The sequence below is a fragment of the Dasypus novemcinctus genome, chromosome 20 (genome assembly GCF_030445035.2).
Source record: "Dasypus novemcinctus isolate mDasNov1 chromosome 20, mDasNov1.1.hap2, whole genome shotgun sequence".
Classification (NCBI taxonomy): Eukaryota; Metazoa; Chordata; class Mammalia; order Cingulata; family Dasypodidae; genus Dasypus; species Dasypus novemcinctus.
This window is the reverse complement of record NC_080692.1, coordinates 43,758,097-43,781,248: the sequence shown is the minus strand read 5'-3', so window position 1 is coordinate 43,781,248 and position 23,152 is coordinate 43,758,097. Positions and strand designations below refer to the sequence as shown.

General features: G+C 41.9%; 1 protein-coding gene across 1 annotated transcript in view; it reads left to right on the top strand.

Moving 5' to 3' along the window:
- ST8SIA1 (ST8 alpha-N-acetyl-neuraminide alpha-2,8-sialyltransferase 1) overlaps positions 1-23,152 on the top strand; it is a 149,596-nt gene that overhangs the window by 63,342 nt on the left and 63,102 nt on the right. Inside the window, exons 3-4 of the mRNA XM_004448656.3 lie at positions 15,513-15,622; positions 19,573-19,665. Of these exons, the coding sequence (XP_004448713.2) occupies positions 15,513-15,622; positions 19,573-19,665 (203 nt within the window). The remainder of the gene's footprint in view (positions 1-15,512; positions 15,623-19,572; positions 19,666-23,152) is intronic.

Genomic DNA, 23,152 nt, shown 5'->3' with positions numbered 1-23,152 from the left:
TTAATAAATATATCACAACCGCACCAACACAGCCCCACAAAAATAAGTTTTTTTAAAAATTTCAATTCAAGCTCCCGGACCCCTTGTTAAGAACCCTGTTCTAGATAGACTGGAATGGGTAAATCAATCAACCAGTCAGTCTGTCAAAACATTTTCTGTACCTCTTGTGGTAGACTTTGAGAACAGTATGCATTACAAGGCATGGTTTATACTCTCGAGGGTCTTAGCATTGGAAGAGGATGGGCATGTACCCAGAATGGTGGCTGGGAAACATGGTACCAAATGCCCAGGACCTGGTGAGCAGGACTGAGAGTAAGTGCACTCCTGTGGCAGCAGGCAGGGTTGTGAGTTCTCATCCCAGAAGGTGAAACTTGGCCAGGAAACTTCTGGGGTGGGGACACCTTGATTTGTATCTGAGAGCTGGCAGGATTTGGTGGGTAACAAACTTTACTGTGTACAAGAAGTTTGGGGGAAACGTCAGATTTCGGAGCTCTACCGAGATTGTTTCAAAAGGGCTGATGTGGGACCAAGAATATGTGTTTTTAACATGCATTCACATGATTCTGATGGACATGGACCACCATGGAAAAAGGGGAGAAGATAGCACAAGCAGGTAGAGTGAAATAGCAGAGGCATGAGTGGGATTGGGGGAATCAGAGCTGGATTGGAGGCATGTGTGTGAAAGTCCTGAGAGACAGTTAAGGGGCAGAGCCGGCAATAAGGAGATGCTCTCCTTTTTCTTTTTCTCAGCAGGAAAGGATGACACATACATTTTTACAAAGCTGGGTAAATAAAGCAGCAGGAGCCAGTTTTCCCCAAAGAGAATATCTCTGATTTCTTTGCTTTTTAATGGACTACAGTAGTTAAATATGAAGCAATCCATCCTGGGCAGGCTTTCTTTTTTTTTTTTTTTTTTTTTTAATGCAAGCAATAGTTAAATTAGGAAGCAATTGATTCTGGTTCTGCTAGTTCAGGTGACTAATCAGTTAAATTGTATTAGCAATTGAGCAAACTGATGTATTACTGAGTAATTGCATACTATTTATAGTAGAATTCAAAATGAGTGCCTTAATTCACCCCACATTTTAGTGGCACAAACCCTTGAGCTGGGGACTAGGGCTCTTGGTTCAGACCCCAGATGCCTGGTCTGTGGTTGGCTGGCACTCAGTGAACACTTGCCAAATGTCCTTAACTGAAGGTCGCTTGATGTATTTTGTTCCTCATTTCTGAAAAAAATGGCGTTTGATTAGATTAGTGGTTTTCAGCACCCTCAAATTCCTTGGGGCTGTCTAAGTGTCACTTCTGGATTCTCAGGGAGAAATCAAGAGGTTAGGGAGGGGCACCTACCTCTACCTTTAAATCGCATTTTCCTTTTTTTGTTTGTCTATATTTTGTTTTTTAGTGGAGTTTATCCGTATATGATCTTGTCTGAAAAACGACATCAGACTTCCATTGTAAAACAAACAAGATAAAAGCAATACCAACAGCAGTAAGTTTGAAAGTCTCTGCACGTATTGATGAAATGATTTGATTCAAGGCCACACATATTACATGCCACTGTACACAGCTTTAATAAATAATTATCATGACTAATTGAGAATAAATACATTTTAATGTGCCTCTGATCTGCTCCAGTTTTTGAACATTTATTGAACTTGCAGGATGCAATACCAGCAGATAATTGACAAGATTTAAGAATAAAAAATAATTGCTTCCTCCAGTAGAAAATTAATGAGCTAGTAAGAAATTGGAATTAACTCGGTGGTAACTCTGGAACCAGACTAGACCCTTAAAACAGCCAGTGGAGTGCCAGAGGAAGGGAGGGCTGCCCAGCTCAGCTTTTGTAGGTGAAAGCAGGAAGCAAGGACCAGCCCCCCACCTTCCTCCGGCCCTGTGGCAGCAGCTGGGGAAATGGTGGGGGCTGGGATAAGAGAGGGCAGAGGAAACCTTATCCTCCAAAAGTTGAGGTCAGTCTGGGACATACCTGAGAGACCAGATGGAAGCTGGCCTCAGAATTGGCTCTCTGGGCAACTGTAGCTTCTGGCCTCCCACCAGTATCCATCAAGATGTAAATGGCCAATGCACCTTCCTTGGCTAATTCTTTTGTTCTTCTGTGTGTGGGCATTTCTGCTCTGGCAGATCCCTTATAGCTCAGAGCGGATGCTGGCCTTGGTTTCTGCCCTCTTGGCAGCAACTGTTGAAAGCTGCTGTGTAAGTTATTGAAGTCAAATTGGAATCAACACAAACTAAATTGTAATAGATTTAGGGGGTTAAATATAAGCCCCATGGTAACCATAAAGAAAATATCTTTAAAAACTGCACTGAAGAAAACAATAAGTGATTCAATCTAAGCCCCCTCTTGATATAGATGTGGAATGGGCACAACCATTCCAAGGTCCACAGGGTGGAGGAATAGAATATGGATTAGAGTGGACTTACTGATATTCTATTCATGAACTATTGTGATTAGTAATCAAAGAAAATGTGGCATTGGTGTGGAGAAAGTGGCCATGGTGGCTGCTGGGTGCGGGGAATGGGAGGAAGAGATGAGATGTGGAGGCGTTTTCGGGACTTGGACTTGTCCTGGGTGATGCTGCAGAGACAGTTACCGAACATTGTATGTCCTCCCATGGCCCACTGGGTGGAACATGAAAGTGTGGGCTATTGTTGAACTCGGTTACCCGCTGGGGTGAGGACGACGGAGATAAACACACTCTGGAGACTGTTTCAGGACAGGAATCTACTCTATTGTGCAAGATCAGCAGCTTATATAGAATTAATAGCGAGGTGTCAGTTAGCTATTGGCGCTAGCGCAGTGTAGCGTCTGTGTAATTTTTAAATTGGACTGTATGCTAACAGACGGAGGCAGGAGGGTGGTGCTTGATCGCTTCCGCTCTCTGCCGGTGCGCCATCTTTAGGGTGTGCCCTAAAGCGTGTACGCCTGAGAGTTTGCTCATCTGGCGGTGCGCAGCACGACAAGGCTGAAGGTCTCAGCAGCTCTACCCACAGGCTATGATCTGGACCATTGACCATGAGGTGCAGCGGTGCTCAGAGATGTATTCACCAAGTGCAATGACTGTCTGATGATGATGGAGGAGATTGTTACTATGGGGGAGGAGTGAGGGGGTGGGGGGATATATGGGGACCTCATATTTTTTGAATGTAATATTAAAAAAATAAAGACCAAAAAAAGTAGTTTTGCAACTTAAAAAGAAATAAAGCTAATTATACTACAAAAAAATAAGTGATTCAAAACAGCTCATTATAAAGATCATGTTAATAAAATAGAAGGCAGTAATGGAGGAAAAACAGAAAAAAAGTGTAAGACTTACAAAAACCATTAACAAAATAGCAGAAATAGAACTTGCCCTATCAGTAATAATCTTGAATATAAATGGATTAAACTCTTCAGTCAACAGTCAGTGATTGGTATAATGGATAAAAAACATAACCCAACTATATGTTATTTATTAGAGACCCTCTTAGATCCAAAGATGCAAACAGGTTGAAAGCAACAGGATGGAAAAATAATGTATTCCATATATATAGTAATCAAAAGTGAGCTGGGGTGGCTTTAGTAACATTAGATAAAATAAACTTTAAATTAAAAAAAACTGTTATGAGATGAAGAAAATGTTATCTATCAATAAAAGGGTCAAGTAAATAAATTTCAATAATTATAAACATATCTGCACTTAACAATGGGGCACCACAATATATGAAGCAAACATTAATAGAATTGAGGAGATAAATACTTCCGTAATAATAGTTGGATATTTCAATACACCTTTTTCAATACTGGACAGAAAAAGATCAATGAGGAAATACAGGACTTGAATAACACTATAAACCAAATAGATCTTAGAGACATACAGAACAATTCACTCAACAATAGCAGGATACACATTTTTTTTCAAGTGCACATGGATCATTCCTTATAGGGCATAGAAGTCTCAATATATTTAAAAATATTGAAATCATATAAGTAACTTCTCCAACCACAATGGAATAAAGCTGGAAATCAATAACTGAAGGAAAACTGGAAAATTTACAAATATGTGCAAATTAAACAGCACACTCTTAAACAACAAATGAGTTAAAAATAAAATACAAAGAGAAATTAGAAAATACTGAGGGACAAATGAAAATGAAGACACAACATACCAACACTTATAGGATGCAGCAAAGGCAATGCTCAGAGGGAAATTTATAGCTATGAATGTTAATATTTAAAAAGCAGAAGGAGCTCAAATTAATAACCAACCCTACATCTTTAGGAACTAGAAAACCAAGAGCAAAGTAAACCCAAAGGTAACAGAAGAAAGGAAATAAAGTTTTGAGAGAATATAGATGAAATAGAGAATTTAAAAAATTGAGAAAATAAAACAAAAACTTGGTTCTTTGAAAATAATAAAATTGACAAACCTTTAGCAAGACTGACAAAGAACAAAAGAGAAAGACACAACTAAAATCAGAAAGGAAATGGTGATATCACTACTTATCTTACAGAAATAAAAAATGTAAGAAAATACTATGAACAGTTGTATGCAACTCATTAGATAATCTAGAAGAAATGGAAAAATTCCTAGAAATATACCAGCTATCTAAATTGATTCAAGAAGAAATAGAAAACCTTAACAAACGTATAACAAGTACAGAGACTGAAGGACCAGATGGCTTCACTGGTGAATTCTATCAAACATTTAAAGAATACCATTTCTTCTCAAATGTTTCTGAATAATTAAAGAGGAAGAAACATTTTGTAATTCATTGTATGAAGCCAGCATTACTTTGATACCAAAAAAAAAAAAAAACCACACAAAAAATGACAGGCCAGATTCCCTTATGAATATAGATGCAAAAATCCTTAACCAAATACTATCAAACCAAATCCAACAGCATTATATACCATGACCAAGTGGGATTGGGTCATGGAAGAAATGGCAAACCCAGGATTGGAGGCATGCAGGCAGGCTGCAGGTGGTGCTCCTAAATGGGTAGGTGCCCTCACTGTCTGTATTTGCATAAAAGAATCCTTCAGTAGCGATTCCAACGAGGGAGTTGAGAAAGCCTTGTCTAGCAGTGGCTTGAGGCTTAGTTCCTGCTGCCGCTACTTTCATTTTCTGCTCCACCATGAAGACTCACTGGTCACAACCTTTGAAATGTTGTGCATGCCCTTTATATTTTATTTCTTTGCCACCGTAAAACAAATGCAAAACAGTTTTAAGGACTTTGGAAATATGGCCAACTATGGCCTAAAATATGGGCACAGCAAAAGCCATAGCTTTGGCATTCAGATCCCATGGGCCACAAACAATAGCCATAAGAAGCTTCAGTTAACCAGTAATGGTCATGAGAACTGATATTTGGCTTCCATCATTGGTACCCAGAATAAATGATCATATGTAAAAATGACGGAATACTCCTTGGAATGCTTGTATTATTTTTTTTATAATAGATTGAATCCGAATTTTTAATGGGCAATAGTATCCGCTATGTAAATATTCACATCACTCAATTTCTGGAAATTCATCCTGTGTAGAAAACACCATAATACTGAATTTAAACTTTTTAAATGGTAGGGACATGCAAATATTCTGTAATTAGTATTTGTAAACATATAGCTCTTGGTGAAGTTTTGGATCATGCTTTTTTTTTTTTAAGGGATTCATAATTAAATATCTTTAAAATGAAGCACTTTTCTCTGAAATAAATTAATTACTAGATATTTTATCATAAAAATGCTTATACATGCAAAATAAGAAAAGAGCAGAAATTTTAATTTATCTTAAAAAGCAAATGGATGTTTCCTTACTTGTTGGAAAGTACGAAATCTCCTTTTGATTTGCTGCATCTTGCCTGTACTTTGCCTCTTGAACTGGGCACCTTGCTTACTAGAAATTTGCTTGTGGGAAATTGCCAATCCTTAGTTGAAGACCTACAGTGAGTTGGGTACAGATAGAAAGAGATGTGCATCTGAGGGATATTGTTGGAGGTTTGGGGACTTGATGCACTGGTTAGAATGTAATTAGGGGAAGTGGACTTGACCCAGTGGTTAGGGACCACTGGGAGGTCTGCAGTTCAAACCCCGGGCCTCCTTGTCCCGTGTGGAGCTGGCCCATGCGCAGTGCTGATGTGAGCAAGGAGTGCCGCACCACGCAGGAGTGTCCCCGCGTAGGGGAGCCCCACGTGCAAGGAGTGCGCCCCGTAAGGAGAGCCGCCCAGCGCGAAAGAAAGTGCAGCCTGCCCAGGAATGGCGCCGCCCACAAGGAGAACTGACACAAGATGACACAACAAAACGAAGCACAGATTCCCATGCCACTGACAACAGAAGCAGACAAAGAAGACACAGCAAATAGACACAGAGAACAGACAACTGGGGCAGGGGGGAGAAGGGTAGAGAAATAAATAAATCTTAAAAAAAAAAAAAAGAATGTAATTAGGTCCTTGAGCAGGGCAATGCAATTAAATAGGTCAAGGAGAGGATCATTAGATGCGTGACTGAATGATGTAACTATATTTATAAGAGGGGGGCTGTAATTGCCTATGTTGAAGATATAATTAATATATGGGCAAGAAATTTAATTATGTGTGTGGGTGAAGCGTAGTTATGTGGGGGAAGGCTATGTGGCTACGTGGGTGAGGGTTCGATGAAAGGAGTGGCTTGGCGTATAATTAGATGTGTGAGTTGATGCTCTAATGGACAAAGAACTTGAGTTTTTCATCAATAAGGGCAAGTGTGTATTTGGCATGGTGACTGATGGCAGATGGCATCAGTGACAGCCTTTCAGACCACTCTGAAGGGTTTGCAAATCCAAATCTCTGCTTTCCTAAGAGGATTCAAGACCCGCATCTGACAGTGCCGTTGACTCTTCTTAATAGTGGCATGTGGTGGTGATCTAAATCCTGGATGGCCCATAATTTTCCTCGCTTTAAAACGCAACCATATGACAAGGTTGACTTGCTTGCCCTTCCTACCAAAAAGAAAAGAATTTTGAGGCGAGTTGTGCGGTGGGACGGGGAAAGAGTTTTCCTGTCTATTGTGAACTAGGAAAATGAAAAGCGTCAACTCTTTTAGTTAAAAGAGAACATAAAATTATGTGGGTGACAAAATTGGCAAAATTTAGCTAGTGTAGCCCAATTTTTTAGAGTTGTGAAAGTGTTTATTCAGAAATAGGTATGGTCCCTGCTCCCATTTGACCACAACAAGGCGGTGCCTGTGGCTCCAGGTGAAACAGGAGCTGAGGAGGAGTTGAAGGAACAAGAGCAAACTCGGGACAGAAATGACTCAGAGTAGCTGAGAACTTTAGGTTGAAGAAGTGGAGTAGGGTGAGAGTTATTATAATAATTCAGCATATCCTGTACTAAATTAAAAATGACTAAGGCTTTTGTTGACACCTTCAAAAAGAAGGGGAACATTCCAAAATATGAGCTTGTCGCTTAGATAAATTCTTTGAATTAAGGATATTTACTTGGTCACTAATCTCCTTCATCCGATACAATTGGCCGCTCAATTCTCATAAACCCTGGGGCATTGGGGCCTCCTTCTGTTGTGCTCAGGGCTCAGGTCTTTTTGTTTCTCACAGAGCTTTTGTTTTTATTTATTTATTTTTAATTGTCTTTTTTTTTTAAAGATACGTAGATCACAGAAAATGTTACATTAAAAAATATAAGAGGTTCCCATTTACCCCCTTCCCCCCACCCCCCACTCTTCCCACATCATCAGCATCTTTCATCATTGTGGCTCATTCATTTCCTTTGGTCAATACATTTTGGAGCACTGCTGCACCACATGGATAATAGTTTACATTGTAGTTGACGCTCTCCCCCAGTCCATACAGTGGGTTATGGCAGGATATATAATGTCCAGCATCTGACCCTGCAGTATCATTTAGGACAACTCCAAGTCCTGAAAATGCCCCCATATCACATCTCTTCTTCCCTGTCCCTGCCCTTAGCAACTCCCGTAGCCACGGTCTCCACATCAGTGACACAGTTTCTTCCATTGTGTGGTTGTGTAGCAGAAGACCAGTAAGTCCACCCTCATCCATATTGTATCCCTCCATCCTGTGGACCCTGCAGTGGTGATGTCCACTCCACCTCTAGGGTGACCTTACCCACCTGACCTTACCCAGGTCAGCTAACAGGGAGGAGAAGATGGTCAACCACCACACCAGGGAACCGAGAGTGCCTCCACCTGCAAGCAGGAGAATGGCGCCCATCAGCCACGTGGGATCTAAGCCCCCTCTCGATTTGGAGGTGGAGTGGACATCTCAGGGCAGAGTCGTGGTCGGTTGCTTCTAGGATTCCAAACTTTGTGGTTTCCTGGTGTTCTCAAGAAGCCTACGTTTAAGGTCGGTGGTTTTTGTAACTTGGATGTAAGGAACGTTGCAGTCTTCCCCTCATCTTTGATCGTGCCCCGTAGTGGTTTTATAGAACTTTTTTTATTCTTAGAATCTGATTTTATATCAATGCATGATGCTGATTTTTAAAATGTCGACTTGCCTCAAAAATAGCCTCTCTCAATTTAATTAATATTTGTAGTCAGAAGTGCTCCTAATAAAATGCCGCATACTCCTGTGCAAATAGTTACCACGGCATTGTCCTATCTCCTTCTCCAACCACTAACCAGCTTGCGTTTTCTTTCTCCCCATGTACCTCTGACCTTCCTCCCCTCTCCTCTCCAAGGCAAGTGCAGACTCTAACACAGTTAGGCTTTCCTGCGGTAAGCCCGGTTGCCCCTAGAAGTAGCATAGTTACCACCCAAGCCCACCAGTGGTGTCTGCTGGAAGGAAGAGGAGGAGGCGCAGCAAGATCACCTGGTGCCTGGGATTAAGGGCTCACCTGGGGAGGGGAGGAGCCAGAGAGGGGAGGGAGAGGCGAGGTATCTGGCTTTGGAATGCCGCTTCATTTACTTAATTATAGAAACCACTGGGGGATGCTATGGTGTTATTTACATGAGGTATTAAAACAGGGTTTAAATTCTTCAGGGCTTTAACAGCATTTTCCCAAAAGTCATATTAGCAGCCAGAGATATTTTTGCAATTGGCATTTGCAGTTGCTTCAGAAAAAGTCTTCTAAGCTAACTTTCACAAATCTTTTCACCTTCATTGGTGCAACAGAACCTCAAAGGCCCCAGTTTTTTTTCCCTTTTATTTTAACCTTCCTAAGATTATTTAACAGACCAATACTCTTGGTATTCCTGAAAACGTAAGGATCTCAAACTAAATGTCACTTCCTCAGAGAGAGCGTCGCTAACTTCATAGCATTCTGCACTTTCCTATCACGTTGGTTAGATTCTGAATTTCCTGTTATAATGTCAGCATCCAGAACAGATGCTGAATGAAAAGGGGAGTTAGGCATTAGGCTATTTAAGAGGCACGGGTGGTGCAAGCTGTGGAAGATGATAAGCATAAGGGGGTATTTCAGAAATCAGATTCTGAGACAGCTTTATAAAATACAAGAGAGGTGGAGCTCACGTTTGCTTTTCAAGCTGGCAGATTCAATTATACGTCCACTTGGACATTAAAAAATGCTGCTTTAGGCCGAGCATTGCCGAAAATAGATTAGGTGCTCAATGAATATCTGCTGATTAAATAATTAACTTATTGAACCTGTCCTTAGTCTGGATATAGAATGGTGAACAAAAAGGTATGGTGCTCTCAGTTACTCATATAAAAATGTGTATTTTAGAAAACTCATTGATTGATAAAAGGAATGCATATCCCCTTAAAGTATCAGTATCAAAATTAATATTTTGCTCAAAGTCTATATAAATCACTGAAATTGAAAATCTCTCTCATAGAGATAGACCACATATTCTAGTTGTCAAACAATATCATGATTTTTCTCAGGAATTAAATTTTTTAGTAGGTAATAACATACTAATAGCTTACATTTTTATAGGACTTAAGAGTTTGCTGAAGAAGTTCAACACTTTATTTAAATTCTTATAATTACAGGGGGAAAATAGGACAAAGTTTGAAAAAAGGACAGTTATTTCATGTCCAGCTTCCAGTGAGGCACTGAGAGGTTGGGGCCCTGGCAAATCAGAGATGGAGTCCAGATGGTTAATTTAATAGTGTTGTTACTTCCTGAGTGTTGTGAATTTTTTTTTTACAATTACTATACTTTATTGCTTGCTCCTGGCTCTTTTCTTAAGAGAATGCAAGTTACATTAGAAGATGGCCATTATCAGGTGGAGTAAAGATAGCGGGGAAAATTTGTAAAAAAATTTGGATGAGTTAGTGGTTGAGCAAGAGTTGACAAAGATTTTGAGCTCATCCCTATAGCTAATCTGCCAAATCCACTCTTCAATTTAGAGTAATATTTTTTAAGATTGGCAGGAGTTGTGTTTAGGTTACTATAGTCTCAGGTCTAGTAGCTATTTTCTTGCATGGGTACAGGGAGATAAACTTGAAAAGAAAGGGTGCAGTACCTTAAATGAAAACACTTCTTACGTCTTCCCCACCAAAACGAATTAAGCCAAAATTATAATATTCATATGATTGATATGTGGTACACTCAAGAAAGGACACACCTTGTTCACACTTTTTTCTGGAAAGCCTTGGCCATTGCTAAGTTGAGATATTCTGCGTCTAAAATAAAATGACAGTGTTATCTCAATGAGCTAAAAAAATTTCTGTGGCATCTTTTCAATAAATACCTTCTTTATATATATATAAACTTTATATATTTAAACTTTGCTGTTATTGTTCAGTATTACCAATTCCTAGAAGAGTACACTTAGGCACTCAGTAAATATTTGTAGAAATGAAATGGAATGGAATGAAATCTATTATATTAGGGCCAGCAGTTAACAAAATGAATAAGTAGCAAACAAATGTTATCCAAAAAAAGAAATAGTTCCCTTCTCCCCCACCCCAGACATGAGTGGTTGTGTTTGGAATTTTATAGTGCATGTATATCATTAAATTTTCTCTTGATGAAACTATTCCTAGTTAAGAAAGATTTAGCAAAATCTCTACTTTTTTATGTTCCACAAAACCCAGTGAAATCTAGGCATCTCATGACTTGAACATATCAGTGAACACTGCTTGAAGGAAGAAAGGAATGAGAAAAAGGAGGGAAGGAAGATGAGTTGCCCACCCTGCTATTGGCTTGGCTAGATGCTTTATATACATTATCTCATTGAGCAGCAGATAATTCAATGTGATATTATCCCCTCTTTAAACACTGAAAGTGGACTTGAGTGGCATTTGACCACTTGTTCCACAGTCCCCCAATTAGGAAGGTAGGAGGAAGTGTTTGTAGCCATGTGTGGGTTGCTGCTACTTCTACTGCTGCTTCCCACATCTGCTTGTTCTGTGCACAGACTCATGCCTGGAAACCTGGAATTGCCCTTCCACCTGGTGCAGGAACCTCTCTTTAACAACCTTTGAGGAGAAGTTTAAGTTGGCTTTTATAAACACAACTAAACATTAGTGGAGGATGAGAACACACTTTTCAAATAAACTATATACAAATAGGTATGCAAATATATATGTATAATTTGCTGAACTCAGATCAGACTTTCGTCCTCACCACTGAACAGAATCTGTCTTTGCCAAGGTCACCAGTGACCTTGTTTTGAAATCCAGTGTCACTTTTCAATTGTTATCTTAATATCTAAGCAGCACTGGACACAACTTTCTCCCCTTCTTTTTTGAGACACTTAAAAAAAAAAACTTTGTCCTCCTGAATGCCACTTTTTTCTGTTTTTTCTTCCATTTTACTGACCACTCCTTCTGAGTCTCCTTTACTGCTTGCCCTCCACCTCCTGACTTCTTGTTGAGGGCCCCAGGGCCCAGTTATTAACCCTTGTCTCTTTTCTATCTACACCCACTCACTATCTGGTCTCACGACTTTTAATACCTAGTATATGCTGATCACACCCAACTCTCCAGCTCCAGACCACACCAGCTGCCTGCCTGCAGCCTCCTGTACTTAATTGTCTACTTAGACATCAAATGGACGTCTCTTATTTGGCTTATCTAAAACTGAGCTCCTAACCCTAATGCACTCCTCTAATCTTCCATATCCCAGTAAATGGCAAGTCTGCCTTTCTGGTTGTTCAGTCCAAAAACCTTGGAGTCATCTTCACTTCCTTACTTTTACTCTATTTCTATTGCATCAACAGTTCCAATCAGTCCTTTCTCCAAAACGTCTTTAGAATGTGCCCTCTTCTTGTCATCCCACTGCTGTTCTCTAGCTCCAAGCTAACACCACTAGCCTGGATTGCTACAGGAGACTCCTAATTGGTCTCTGTCTTTCTTCTCTTTTACATCTTATACCCTAGGCATGGCAGAGTGATTTTGCCAGAATAGATTGTAATGTCACTATACTGTTCAGCCTACATTGACTTGCTGCTCATCTTAGAGTAAGAACCAGAGCCTTTGAAGTACCCTTCAAGGCCCTACAGAATTTGTCCTCCCAACCTCCCCATCAGTTCAGTCTCTAATCCTCTCTCCAACTTTTCTCTTCTTTGCTCACTAGTTCATACACAGCAGGCTCTTTTCTCTTCCGTCTTACCTCTGTGAGAACAACCATTTGCCAAAGAGATTAGGCATATGACTCAGATCCAATCAACTATCTCAGAGTAAGTAAAATTGGAAATGCAGTTATCCAGAAGAGATCTATGGAAGATCCTTTTGTCTGATGGCTTGGACCCCCTGAGTTGCAAGCAACAGTTTTTGATAATTTCTTGTAAGCAGAAACACTGCCAGCCTGTATGGAAAGGGACAAAGATGGAATAAAATTAAGGAAGAATGATTCCAAGGATAGAGCCATGGATGCAAAAGTCTGAGCTCCAGAGACCTCCATGGGCCAAAAAAGTGAGACTATCACTCTAGTAAGCTTGAAAAACAAAGCATGGAGCCACAGATTGCTCTCGGGCCTTGAAATCTAATAGTATTTGTCCTGTAGGATTTCAGACTTGCCTGGCACTCATGACCCTTTTTTCCTCCTAAATTCTACTTTCTGCAATGGCAGTGTCTATCCTATGCGTGCCCCACCGGTGTAATTTGGAAGCAGACCACTTGTTGTCTAGGTTTCACAGGTCCATAGATGGAAGGAAATTTTGCCCCAGGATAGATCGTACCTATGACTTAGAGTTGTTACTGAGATGGCTTAAGGCTTTGGGGATGTTGGGAAGAGGTGAATATATTTTCATGTGGGGAAAACATGTCTTCTGGGGGTTCAGAGAGCGGACTGTTACGGATTGAATCACGTCCTCCATAAAAACATGTTCATGTCTTAACTCCTGGTCCTAAGGATGTGAACACATCTGTGAATAGGCTCTTTGAAGATGCCTTATTAGTTAAGGTGAGGTCAAGCTCAATGGGAATGGGCTTTCATCCAATATGACTGGGGCCCTGACAAGCAGAGGAAAGTTGGACACAAGAGAAAGGTGGAGACAGACAGCCGTGCCACTGAGGCAGAGACTGAGCTCAGGGTTGCTGGTAAGCCACACACCAGAACACCACAGGTTAAGTAAAAGCCTTCTCCTGCAGACACCTTGATCTTGAACTTCCAGCCTCCAAGACTGTGAGACAATGAATTTCTGTTGTTTAAGCCGTCCAGAGGTGGTACTTGGTCATAGCAGCCCTGGCACCCTGAGACACATGTCTTCATTGAGGCCTCTGAACACCCTATTTAAAATTGCAGTTCCTCTTCCAAAGCATTCCCTGCTGCTCCCTCATCCTCTCATACCAATGCTTTATTTCTTTCTGCAGTGTCCCAGTCTGATATACTTTTTAAAAAATCTTTTTCCCCCAGAAAAATGTAAGGTCCGTTGGGAACGAGGATTTTTACTTGTGTCCCCATCACCCAGGACAGTGCCTGGCACACAGCAGGCACTTAGTAAGTGCTTGTAGAATAAATGAACAGCTAACCTGAACATAAATGCTTCTGACTACATCTGAAAATTATGGATCTAACTGATGCATTTCTAGTGTTGATTCCAAACCTTCTTATCAGGAGTGACTGAGAAAAATGCCACGTGCCATCCTGGACATGCCAGGTGCTGCTCCTTGCCTGTCCCTCCTCTGTCTCCTGCTCTGGAGTTCACGGGACTGGTCTATGTTGTAGGAATGCAGAGAATTCTTCACTTCACTGGCTTAGGCAGCACACTTAAGTACTGCATCTTTACCAACAATATAGCCAGAGCTCCAGCTGCTCTTTTTATGTATTAGAAAGCCAGAGAGAGAAATCCTCTTACGTGGCATTAAGTGCCTACCACAGCTACCAGTGACGACAGAGACTCCTGGAATTTATTTTTAATGGTTTAATGACATCATGCTTATGCGAGGCCTTTATACTGTATATTTATATATTTACTCCATTTAATCTTTTGGTATAATCCATATTATTTCCTGGAACTTCAACCGGGCTGGCCTGCTTAATATCAGAATCATAGTTTTCGGCACCAGTTATGTATATGTAAGGTATATATAAGGTCAAAGGGATGTGTAAGGTCTTTGCCCCAAGGAACTCCAGCTGCTGTGCATGGCTTCAGCAGCAGGTAATTCTGTACCTGGAGGTTCTTGCTGACCCAGCTGGAAGAGGCCGAGTGACGCATTTCACTGTCAGAGGCGACTGCTGGTTTTCCATATTCCTGGGTCCTATAAATAGCATGTCACAGAACACTGAAGTACACTGAAAATTTTCCTTGCAGTCCAGTTCAGTGTTTGCAGCACTAAGTCACGTGAGCTCTGGTTTGACCTGCGTCGCCTGCCTCCTGAGTTCTTGATAGAGCCACTCCGAGGGTTGCCCACGAACCCAGCATTTGCTCTCGTTCGTATGTGCCTTTGCTTAGGGTGCTTTCTCTGCCTGGCCAAATCCTGCCCGTCCTCTAAGATTCATCTCCCATGGGGAAGCTTTTCCTGAGTCTGCATGGCAGCTATGCCTTCTCCCTCCTCTATGGGGTTCCATAGCTTTTGGGAATACCACTTTTACAGATACTCCACAGTACATTAGAGTTTGTCACATAAATAGACACGCTCACACTTTCCACACCCCTCCGTCTCTTCCCTTCCCAATCCTGAATTCTGAATCCTGTGATTTCTCTATCCTCAGATCTCCAAACAGTTAGCACAGGATATGCTCAGGAACTTGGGTCGAATGAGTGGCTGATTGTACGAAGGGACGAAATTGCCTTCAAAAAGGGGAGTAGAATTTATTTGAGTTCAGCTCATCCTGTGCTTAGCTCGGATTTTTCCGTTTTCCCCGGGAGACACCTTCTACTATGTGCGTGGGAAATTAGGGACAGGCAATAATGCTGGTATTTAACTACACTGCAGGGAAGGTTTTCCTTGTTTTGCTTCTGTTTTTAATCTCAAAGGATCGGCCTCGTCTGTTCCTGACAAACTTCCTGACCTCTTTTCTTTCCTCACGCTCTTTCTGCCTCGCCCGGTCTTCAATCACATCCCTCCGAACAGTCTGTTACAAACAGTGATTTTTGCGAGCAGTTGTGTGTTCTCCGCACTGAAAACCCGCCTGTTTTCTGTTGCTAGGCAATCCCCTTCCAGCTGCCCTTGAAGAACTGCGCGGTGGTGGGAAATGGTGGGATTCTGAAGAAGAGTGGCTGTGGCCGTCAAATAGATGAAGCGAGTTTTGTCATGCGGTAAGAGAGCGTCCCCACTGCATGGCCCCTGCCTGCTCCCCCTCCCCCGCCCCTCCCATAAGCCCTGGGGCCTTTCAGAACCAGTCACTTGTGATGAAGCCCTGATACTGAGCTCCTGAGTTGCCTTCATGCACGTGTGCAAGTTCCTTTAGGGGAGGGCGGGAGCAAGTTCAAAGTCAAGAAAGGCTTTGCTGGAGCAGACAGAGCAGGTCTGCTGTGCATAAAGCAAGCAGGGAGAAAGCTCACATTTTATTTGAGATCATACGGTTGGATAAGTAGAACCTTTTAAATTGTTCTTCAGTTGTGGATAACGCTCTATGAATTAAAATGTTAACTTATTCAATTCATTCTACCCCTTTTTTGAAGTTTTCTACGAAAGCATTTGTAAGTAGCAAGTGGAACTTGAAGAGCGATTTGCTCTGTGCATGACTAGGAGTATGGTGGATGGAAGAGAGTAAATGTTGAGCAGGAGCGAAGCTTCACAGGGGGAGAGCAGACATGCGTTTAGTTCTGGTGGAAAACAGGCTGCTGCGGGGGCGGGCCAGGCACTGTTCACAGGGGCCCCGCCAAGGGCAGAGACCGTGAACCTGTGGCAGCACCAGCCCGCGGTGTTGGGCGACTTTGACCCGACACGCCTGGCAGCCAGAAACAACGCAGCAGAAGCAACGGCCACAAGTATGGGCCTGATCCAGGTTTGGGGTTAGCTGGGTGAGAGGGAAGAAGGGACAGAGAAAGTGTGGCGTCCAGGCTTTAGAGGAACTGAGTCATGAGAGGTATGGTACCAAAGGCAGGGACCAAAAGACAAGGTCACTCAGAGCCTGTGGTGGTGGAAGGGGAGGGAGAAGTGGAATGACCAGATGCAGAAGTAGGAAAGGATCCACTGGAGTAGAAGCTTTCAGAGGTGGAGCTCTTTGGGAGGAAGATCAGAGACGATGTGAAAAATGAAGATCTCCTTTATGAGGAAGTGAGGGAAGTCTGAGGTGATGCTGTGGGGGAGAGGGAGCGTTTAGGAAGGCCCCGAAGTCTCACTGAAGCGGGAATTACTAGGAAGCAGAGGTCAAGGCTCAGTGGCCAGGGTGCCTGAGGAACGCAGCAACCTGGGGACAGCAGAGCTGAGCCAAGGGCAGGGGGACTTTGGTTTTGTGTTCCTTTTTAAGGATAATTGAGTCATGGTCTAGAGCAGGCAGAAGGTAACTAAGAGAACACTAAACCGCCTTTGACTTTGAGCTGAGTGGAGCTGGGGAGAGTAAAGGCTCTACTGGAGAGGGTTTCAGGGACACTGTGTATTTGGGGGAGAGCCCGGTCCCTCTCACAGAGCCGGAGGTGGGCTCCTGGAACGACGTTTTATCACACTTGGCAAAGCCGGCAGCAGAGTGGGCGATCCTTCTCTACCTCGTGGCGGTGCCCTACCATAGATTTTACGGGTGTAGGACACTCCATTGGAATTACTATGATTTTTTGCTGTGTAGACAAACAATAGGGAAAGGGGGAAATAACAAGACAGTTCTCTTAAGTCCATGCATGGTTTATTGAGCACCTACAATGGACTGAGCCTTAAGCTGGGTCTGGAGATGGACTATTGAACAGTCCCACCAGGACATCACTTGGAGTGTGCCAGGGCTATGATGGGGCTAATCAGATGCAGGTGGCAGAGGGAAGCGCTTCTGAGGGCACCCAGGGTCTAGGCGGGGCCCCCCGTCATTTCCCCCGAGGCAGAGGATCAGCCGTTTCCAAGGCTCTGAGGTAGGCACGCACCTGAGGGTCACCACCAGGGCTGTGAGGGTGGAAGGAGTGGGCGACGCTGGGCTGGGGCAGTGTTTAATTCTCTAGGAGTGGATGGAATCACTTGGAGAGGGGAGGGTGAGAAAGCAGAGGCCCTGGGCGCCGCGCGCACCCGCTCCCATGTTTTGGTTTTAGGTGAAGGTTGAGGAGGAAGCAGAGAAGAGCGAGGCGGGGGACAAACCCTTCCCAGCTCGGATGTGTGACCCGCGAAGCACCATCACCCTTGCCGTGCCCCGCTATCCAATATTTATGGGGAGGTGAGGGCGGGCAATTCTCAAGCCTTTCAACTCCGTGAAAACTCAGATTCTGTCATTACACGAATACCCCCTAATGGTCACACTTTTATATATTTTAGTTTCAGCTTTCAAATTGCTTTTGTGTCTGGAGTTTATGTACCCTTCCCAAAAACTGTATTAAGAAGAAAGGATAGATAATATACTCACCAACTGAGAGAAGTTAATTGATTTAGCTGTCAAGCAGTCTTAAGAAAATATAGAAGAAGGCAGCATAATAAGTGTATTTTTTTATATTGTTCCTTAGGGTGTGAGTATGTGTGTTACAGTGTTTAGGAGAAAGAACTATTTTAAAGTTAACCTGTAGAATTCTAGGCCCAAGCATCTTAGGGTGTTACCTAGTGGGTCCCTATTTATCGCAAATAATCAAGACAGAATTTGCATTGTGTACAAGGTGGCATTAGTGAGTGCCTGTGCTTAGAGTGAGGGCACGGAGTTAAGCAGAATGTTGATAGAGTGATGGCGGAGATGTAGATCGAAAAGAATTTAAAGAAAGTAACACCTTCCCTAGAGCTGGCCATGCATGGGCCTCTGCTCAGTATGCTCAGGTAGCAGGTAGCGTATCTTTAGACCTAGGGTGATTAGATAGATGGAGCTAGAGAGGAGACCCCAAATCTTATCTGTACACAATAATGTACCAGATTACGGTTCAAAAGGTCTTCCCGGAATAGAATTTATCAAAGCTGTAATTGTTTTTTTTTGGCTTAGATATTTTAAAACGCATCATCTAATACTAGCAATCAATTTCCTATTTCTCAAAGTAAACACCTGTGCCATGAACACAAGCAACCCTGTACATGCTGTACATGATGCTCTGACTTGCTGAAGTGATAACAAATCGAGGTGTCCTGATGTGGTGGGAGTCAAGTTAGCGTTATGGGTGGAAATGACAGAAATTAGGACACAGTAACAAAAGAAAACGGAGTAGAAACTACAGACTCACTTGGATTTTTCATAAACAAAAAATGTATATTAAGTTCTATTTCTGTGATTTTTTGAGATATAATTTTTTGAGCTTTTACTATGTGCCAGGCATCGTGGCAGGGGCTTTCTATACATTACTTCTTTTAATCCTCTTAACAAGTTTCTAAGAGAGGAAAAGCATTACCCTCATTTTATATAATGAAGAAACTGAGGCAAGGGAGGTGAATGAACGTGCCTAATGTCCCACAGTCAGAAAGCCATGGAATCTGAGTTTGCAACGGCCACTTTCTATGGTGACTATTTGTAAGACTTTGTGGTTGAGGACCACAACCTGGGCAGGAGGGAGGGTGGGGCCTTTTCCAGCACCAGGTTATCATCACCTGTACCCCTTCTCTTGGCCGAATCATCACCCTGTAGATGACAAGCACTCTATCTTCACCTGTAATAAACTGGTTTGTTGGTTGTGTACATAAAAGCCAGGCAAGCGTTGATTTAGGTGTTAGAGCCTGTCCTAAATATACTGTTATAATTTAAATTTGGGGGAGAGAAAGAAAAACCAAAAACAAATATAATTCTTCCCTGTCTTTTGAGGTTTATGGGCAGGCAGAGAGCCACAGCCCCTTCTGAGGTCTAATTTCAGGTTACGACTCCCCATCTTGCTACCACAAGAATATTTTGAATGGAGGAAGTACAACCTAGCTACTGCTCTCTCCTCTCATGGGCCACTGACGTCTCTGGCTAACCTTTTCTTTCTTCTAAAATGGGGCCAGTGTTTATGACAGCATTTTGAAGATGCTGATGGTTAGTCATCTAATGTTTATTAAAGGGAAGAGTGGTAAAGCAGTTATCTGTGAGTTGAGCTGGAATTAGTATATTCCTATTTGTGCCATTTTAACTGGCTTGCCTTAAAAGTATATAAATCCTTCTAAAAATTTCTCCTTGTTTCTTTAGATGCAATCTTCCTCCTCTGTCAAGTGAATACATTAAAGATGTTGGCTCCAAAAGTCATTTAGTGACAGCTAACCCCAGCATAATTCGGCAAAGGTAAGAGGTTATGATTTCTGTTTGTGAGGAACTAAAGAGGAATGCCTGGGAAGTATTTAGGGGCTTAAAAGCAGGGAGCATAATTCAGTTTGGGAAACAAAGAAGAAAACCATCTGGACAGGGAGGAAGGATGAAGGGGGAATGGTAAATAAACTAGTCAGGATTCAGGGAATCCGAACTGCGTTTCACGCTTCCTCTGAGATTTTGTTTCCTGCCTTTAGAGATGGTAGAAATAACGTGAGCACCAATTGTTTTGTTCAAAGAAGCAACACCATGTGTTCTCATTACTACGGCTTTCCAATTTGTTGGTCTCAGTCCCAACTGAATGATTGGCAGCTGTGGACGTCACATCATGAATAAAAACAAGAAATGACTAATCTAAGGAATATGCATGTATTCAAATACCTGTATTGTCAGAATGCACAGAAATATGTGTTTTTATTATATCTCATATGTCATTTATCATATCATTTCATATCATATCGAGCAGATGGAAAATTCCTCCTCTAATATAAATTCTAGAAATCTCAGCAGCTGCAGAGGGGGCAGCTGGGGTCACTCTCTAGATGAGAAGCCCACTAGTAAGCTTCCAGCTCTTTCTCCAAGGACTGTTTATTGCAGAGGATTCAAGCTTTCCTTTGGATCCTCCTGTGTGCCTACTAAGTAGGAGGGGACTATCAAGACATTTTGGGCTCAGACCCTTCTCACCTGGGGAAGACAAGTCCACATGAACAGCACATGTGTGTCACCTGCAAACTTTGCTGCACTACTTCTTTGGGTTCAAAAGGAAGTATTTGCAAAAACTAGACATCTCTAGAAAGGCTGTCAAATGATTTTGACAGATACTGTGAAATTATCCTCTCGAATGTAGCATTTCTCTCTCTCCAGGAAAGGATATGACTGCTTGTTTCCTCATACATAACACAACACTATGTACTATTAATCTTTTAAATTTTTGTCATTTTTCCCCTGAATATAGGAAGTGCTGAGTGGGTATTGACTACTAGTATTTCTTCTTCTGTGAATTGCCTGTTTATAGTTTTTGCTTGTTTCTATTTTCTTTCTTTGAAAAAAAAGATATTTTCTTATAGATTTTTTGGTATTGTTTACATTATGAATATATTAGGTCTTTGCTATATAGCAAATATTCTCCTAGTCTGTCATATATCTTTTAACTTGTGTCTTATTGGAATTTAAACATTTTTATGCAATGAAATGTTAGTTTTCTCCTTTATGGTTTCTTTTTTTAAAAAAATCTTTCTTTGAATGGTCATCCTCCTTACTCCCATTCCTCTTAATGAGAGAATATTACCCTGCCTTTTTCCAGTGCATTTATTGTTTCATTTGTAATATTTAAGAAATTAAATCCATGTGAACTTATTTTATATTAAGTTTAGTTGTTTTTAAATAACATTTTATTGAAGTATAACTATTCATACATGAACATACATAAACAAGTGTATAATAAAAGCTGTGAACTTACAAAATAAACATGCATATCATTATACAGGGTTCCCATACATCACTCCACCACCAACACCTTACATTGTTGTGAGACATTTGTTACAAACTATGACAGAGCATCATCAAACTATTACTACTAACTATAGTCTATATCTTACATTTACTGTATTTTTCCCCCAACCTACCCAATTATTAATACCCTGTATTAGTATACTTGTTGTAGTTCATGAGAGACATTTTAATAAAAATATATGATCTTATAAGAAACTTTAAAAGTTCAAAGAAGGTGTAAAAAATCATCCAAATCTCACCTTTTGGAAATAGCCAAAATTAATATTAGGTAAAACTATTTCTCACATATTTCCTACATTCCCCAGAACTTTGAAGCTACTGTTTGTCTTACACCCAGTATTGCCAATAAGAACTCTAATGTAAGCAAATGTTTTGCTTGAGGAAAACCTTACTTTCCTACAACTGTGTGAGCTTGAGCCCGGGCTCTACTCCCTGCTCCACCATGTGCCCATGAACCACTGTGTGAGCTTGAGCCCGGGCTCTACGCCCTGCTCCACCGTGTTCCCATGAACCACTGTGTGAGCTTGAGCCCGGGCTCTACGCCCTGCTCCACCGTGTGCCCATGAACCACTGTGTGAGCTTGAGCCCGGGCTCTACGCCCTGCTCCACCGTGTGCCCATGAACCACTGTGTGAACTTGAGCCCGGGCTCTACGCCCTGCTCCACCGTGTGCCCATGAACCACTGTGTAAGCTTGAGCCCGGGCTCTACGCCCTGCTCCACCATGTGCCCATGAACCACTGTGTGAGCTTGAGCCTGGGCTCTACGCCCTACTCCACCGTGTGCCCATGAACCACTGTGTGAACTTGAGCCCGGGCTCTACGCCCTGCTCCACCGTGTGCCCATGAACCACTGTGTGAGCTTGAGCCCGGGCTTTACGCCCTGCTCCACCATGTGCCCATGAACCACTGTGTGAGCTTGAGCCCTGGCTCAACGCCCTGCTCCACCGTGTGCCCATGAACCACTGTGTGAGCTTGAGCCTGGGCTCTACACCCTGCTCCACCGTGTGCCCATGAACCACTGTGTGAGCTTGAGCCCTTGCTCAATGCCCTGCTCCACCGTGTGCCCATGAACCACTGTGTGAGCTTGAGCCCGGGCTCTACGCCCTGCTTCACTATGTGCCCATGAACCACTGTGTGAGCTTGAGCCTGGGCTCTATGCCCTGCTCCACCGTGTGCCCATGAACCACTGTGTGAGCTTGAGCCCGGGCTCTACGCCCTGCTTCACTGTGTACCCATGAACCACTGTGTGAGCTTAGCTTCATTATTAACACTTCATGCTTCCATTTCCTCATCTGTAAAGAAGGGGTGATAATAATTATACAACAGGTTTATTATAATGAATTTATCTGCATATGTATGTTTATATATAGGTATATATATATTTTAATTATATGTAATGCATGGAACTCTGGCATATTGTGAACATTATATAGGTGTTAGCTATTGTTAGTATTATTTTTCAGTTCTCTGGACATTTTCTCTGTTATATCCCTGATTATTCCCTCTTCTCCATTGTAATTGCTTTCTTGTTCTAGTCCTCTTATTATGTGGATGTCGGAATTTTTAGATCTATTATCCATTTATTCTTACTCTTCTAACATTTAATCATGTTTGTTTATATTATATATCAAGAAAAATTCCTTTCAGTTCACTAAGTCATATTGTAGTTGTGTCCATTCTGCTATGTAATCTACTGTTTCCATTATTTTTTATTGTGTTTTTGTTTTCTGTGATTCTGTTTCTTTTTCACAGTGGCACGTTTTTATAGCTGTGATATCCTCTCAGATATCTTTAAGACTTAATGATAGTTTAAGGTTTTGGAATACATCTTGACATTATCTAGTAGAGCTGAAGGTACGTATACCCCGTGATCCAGCATTCTGCTCCTAGGTATATACTCCAGAGAAGAACTTGCACAAGGTCCCCCAGAGAAATTTTTAATAATTGTTTG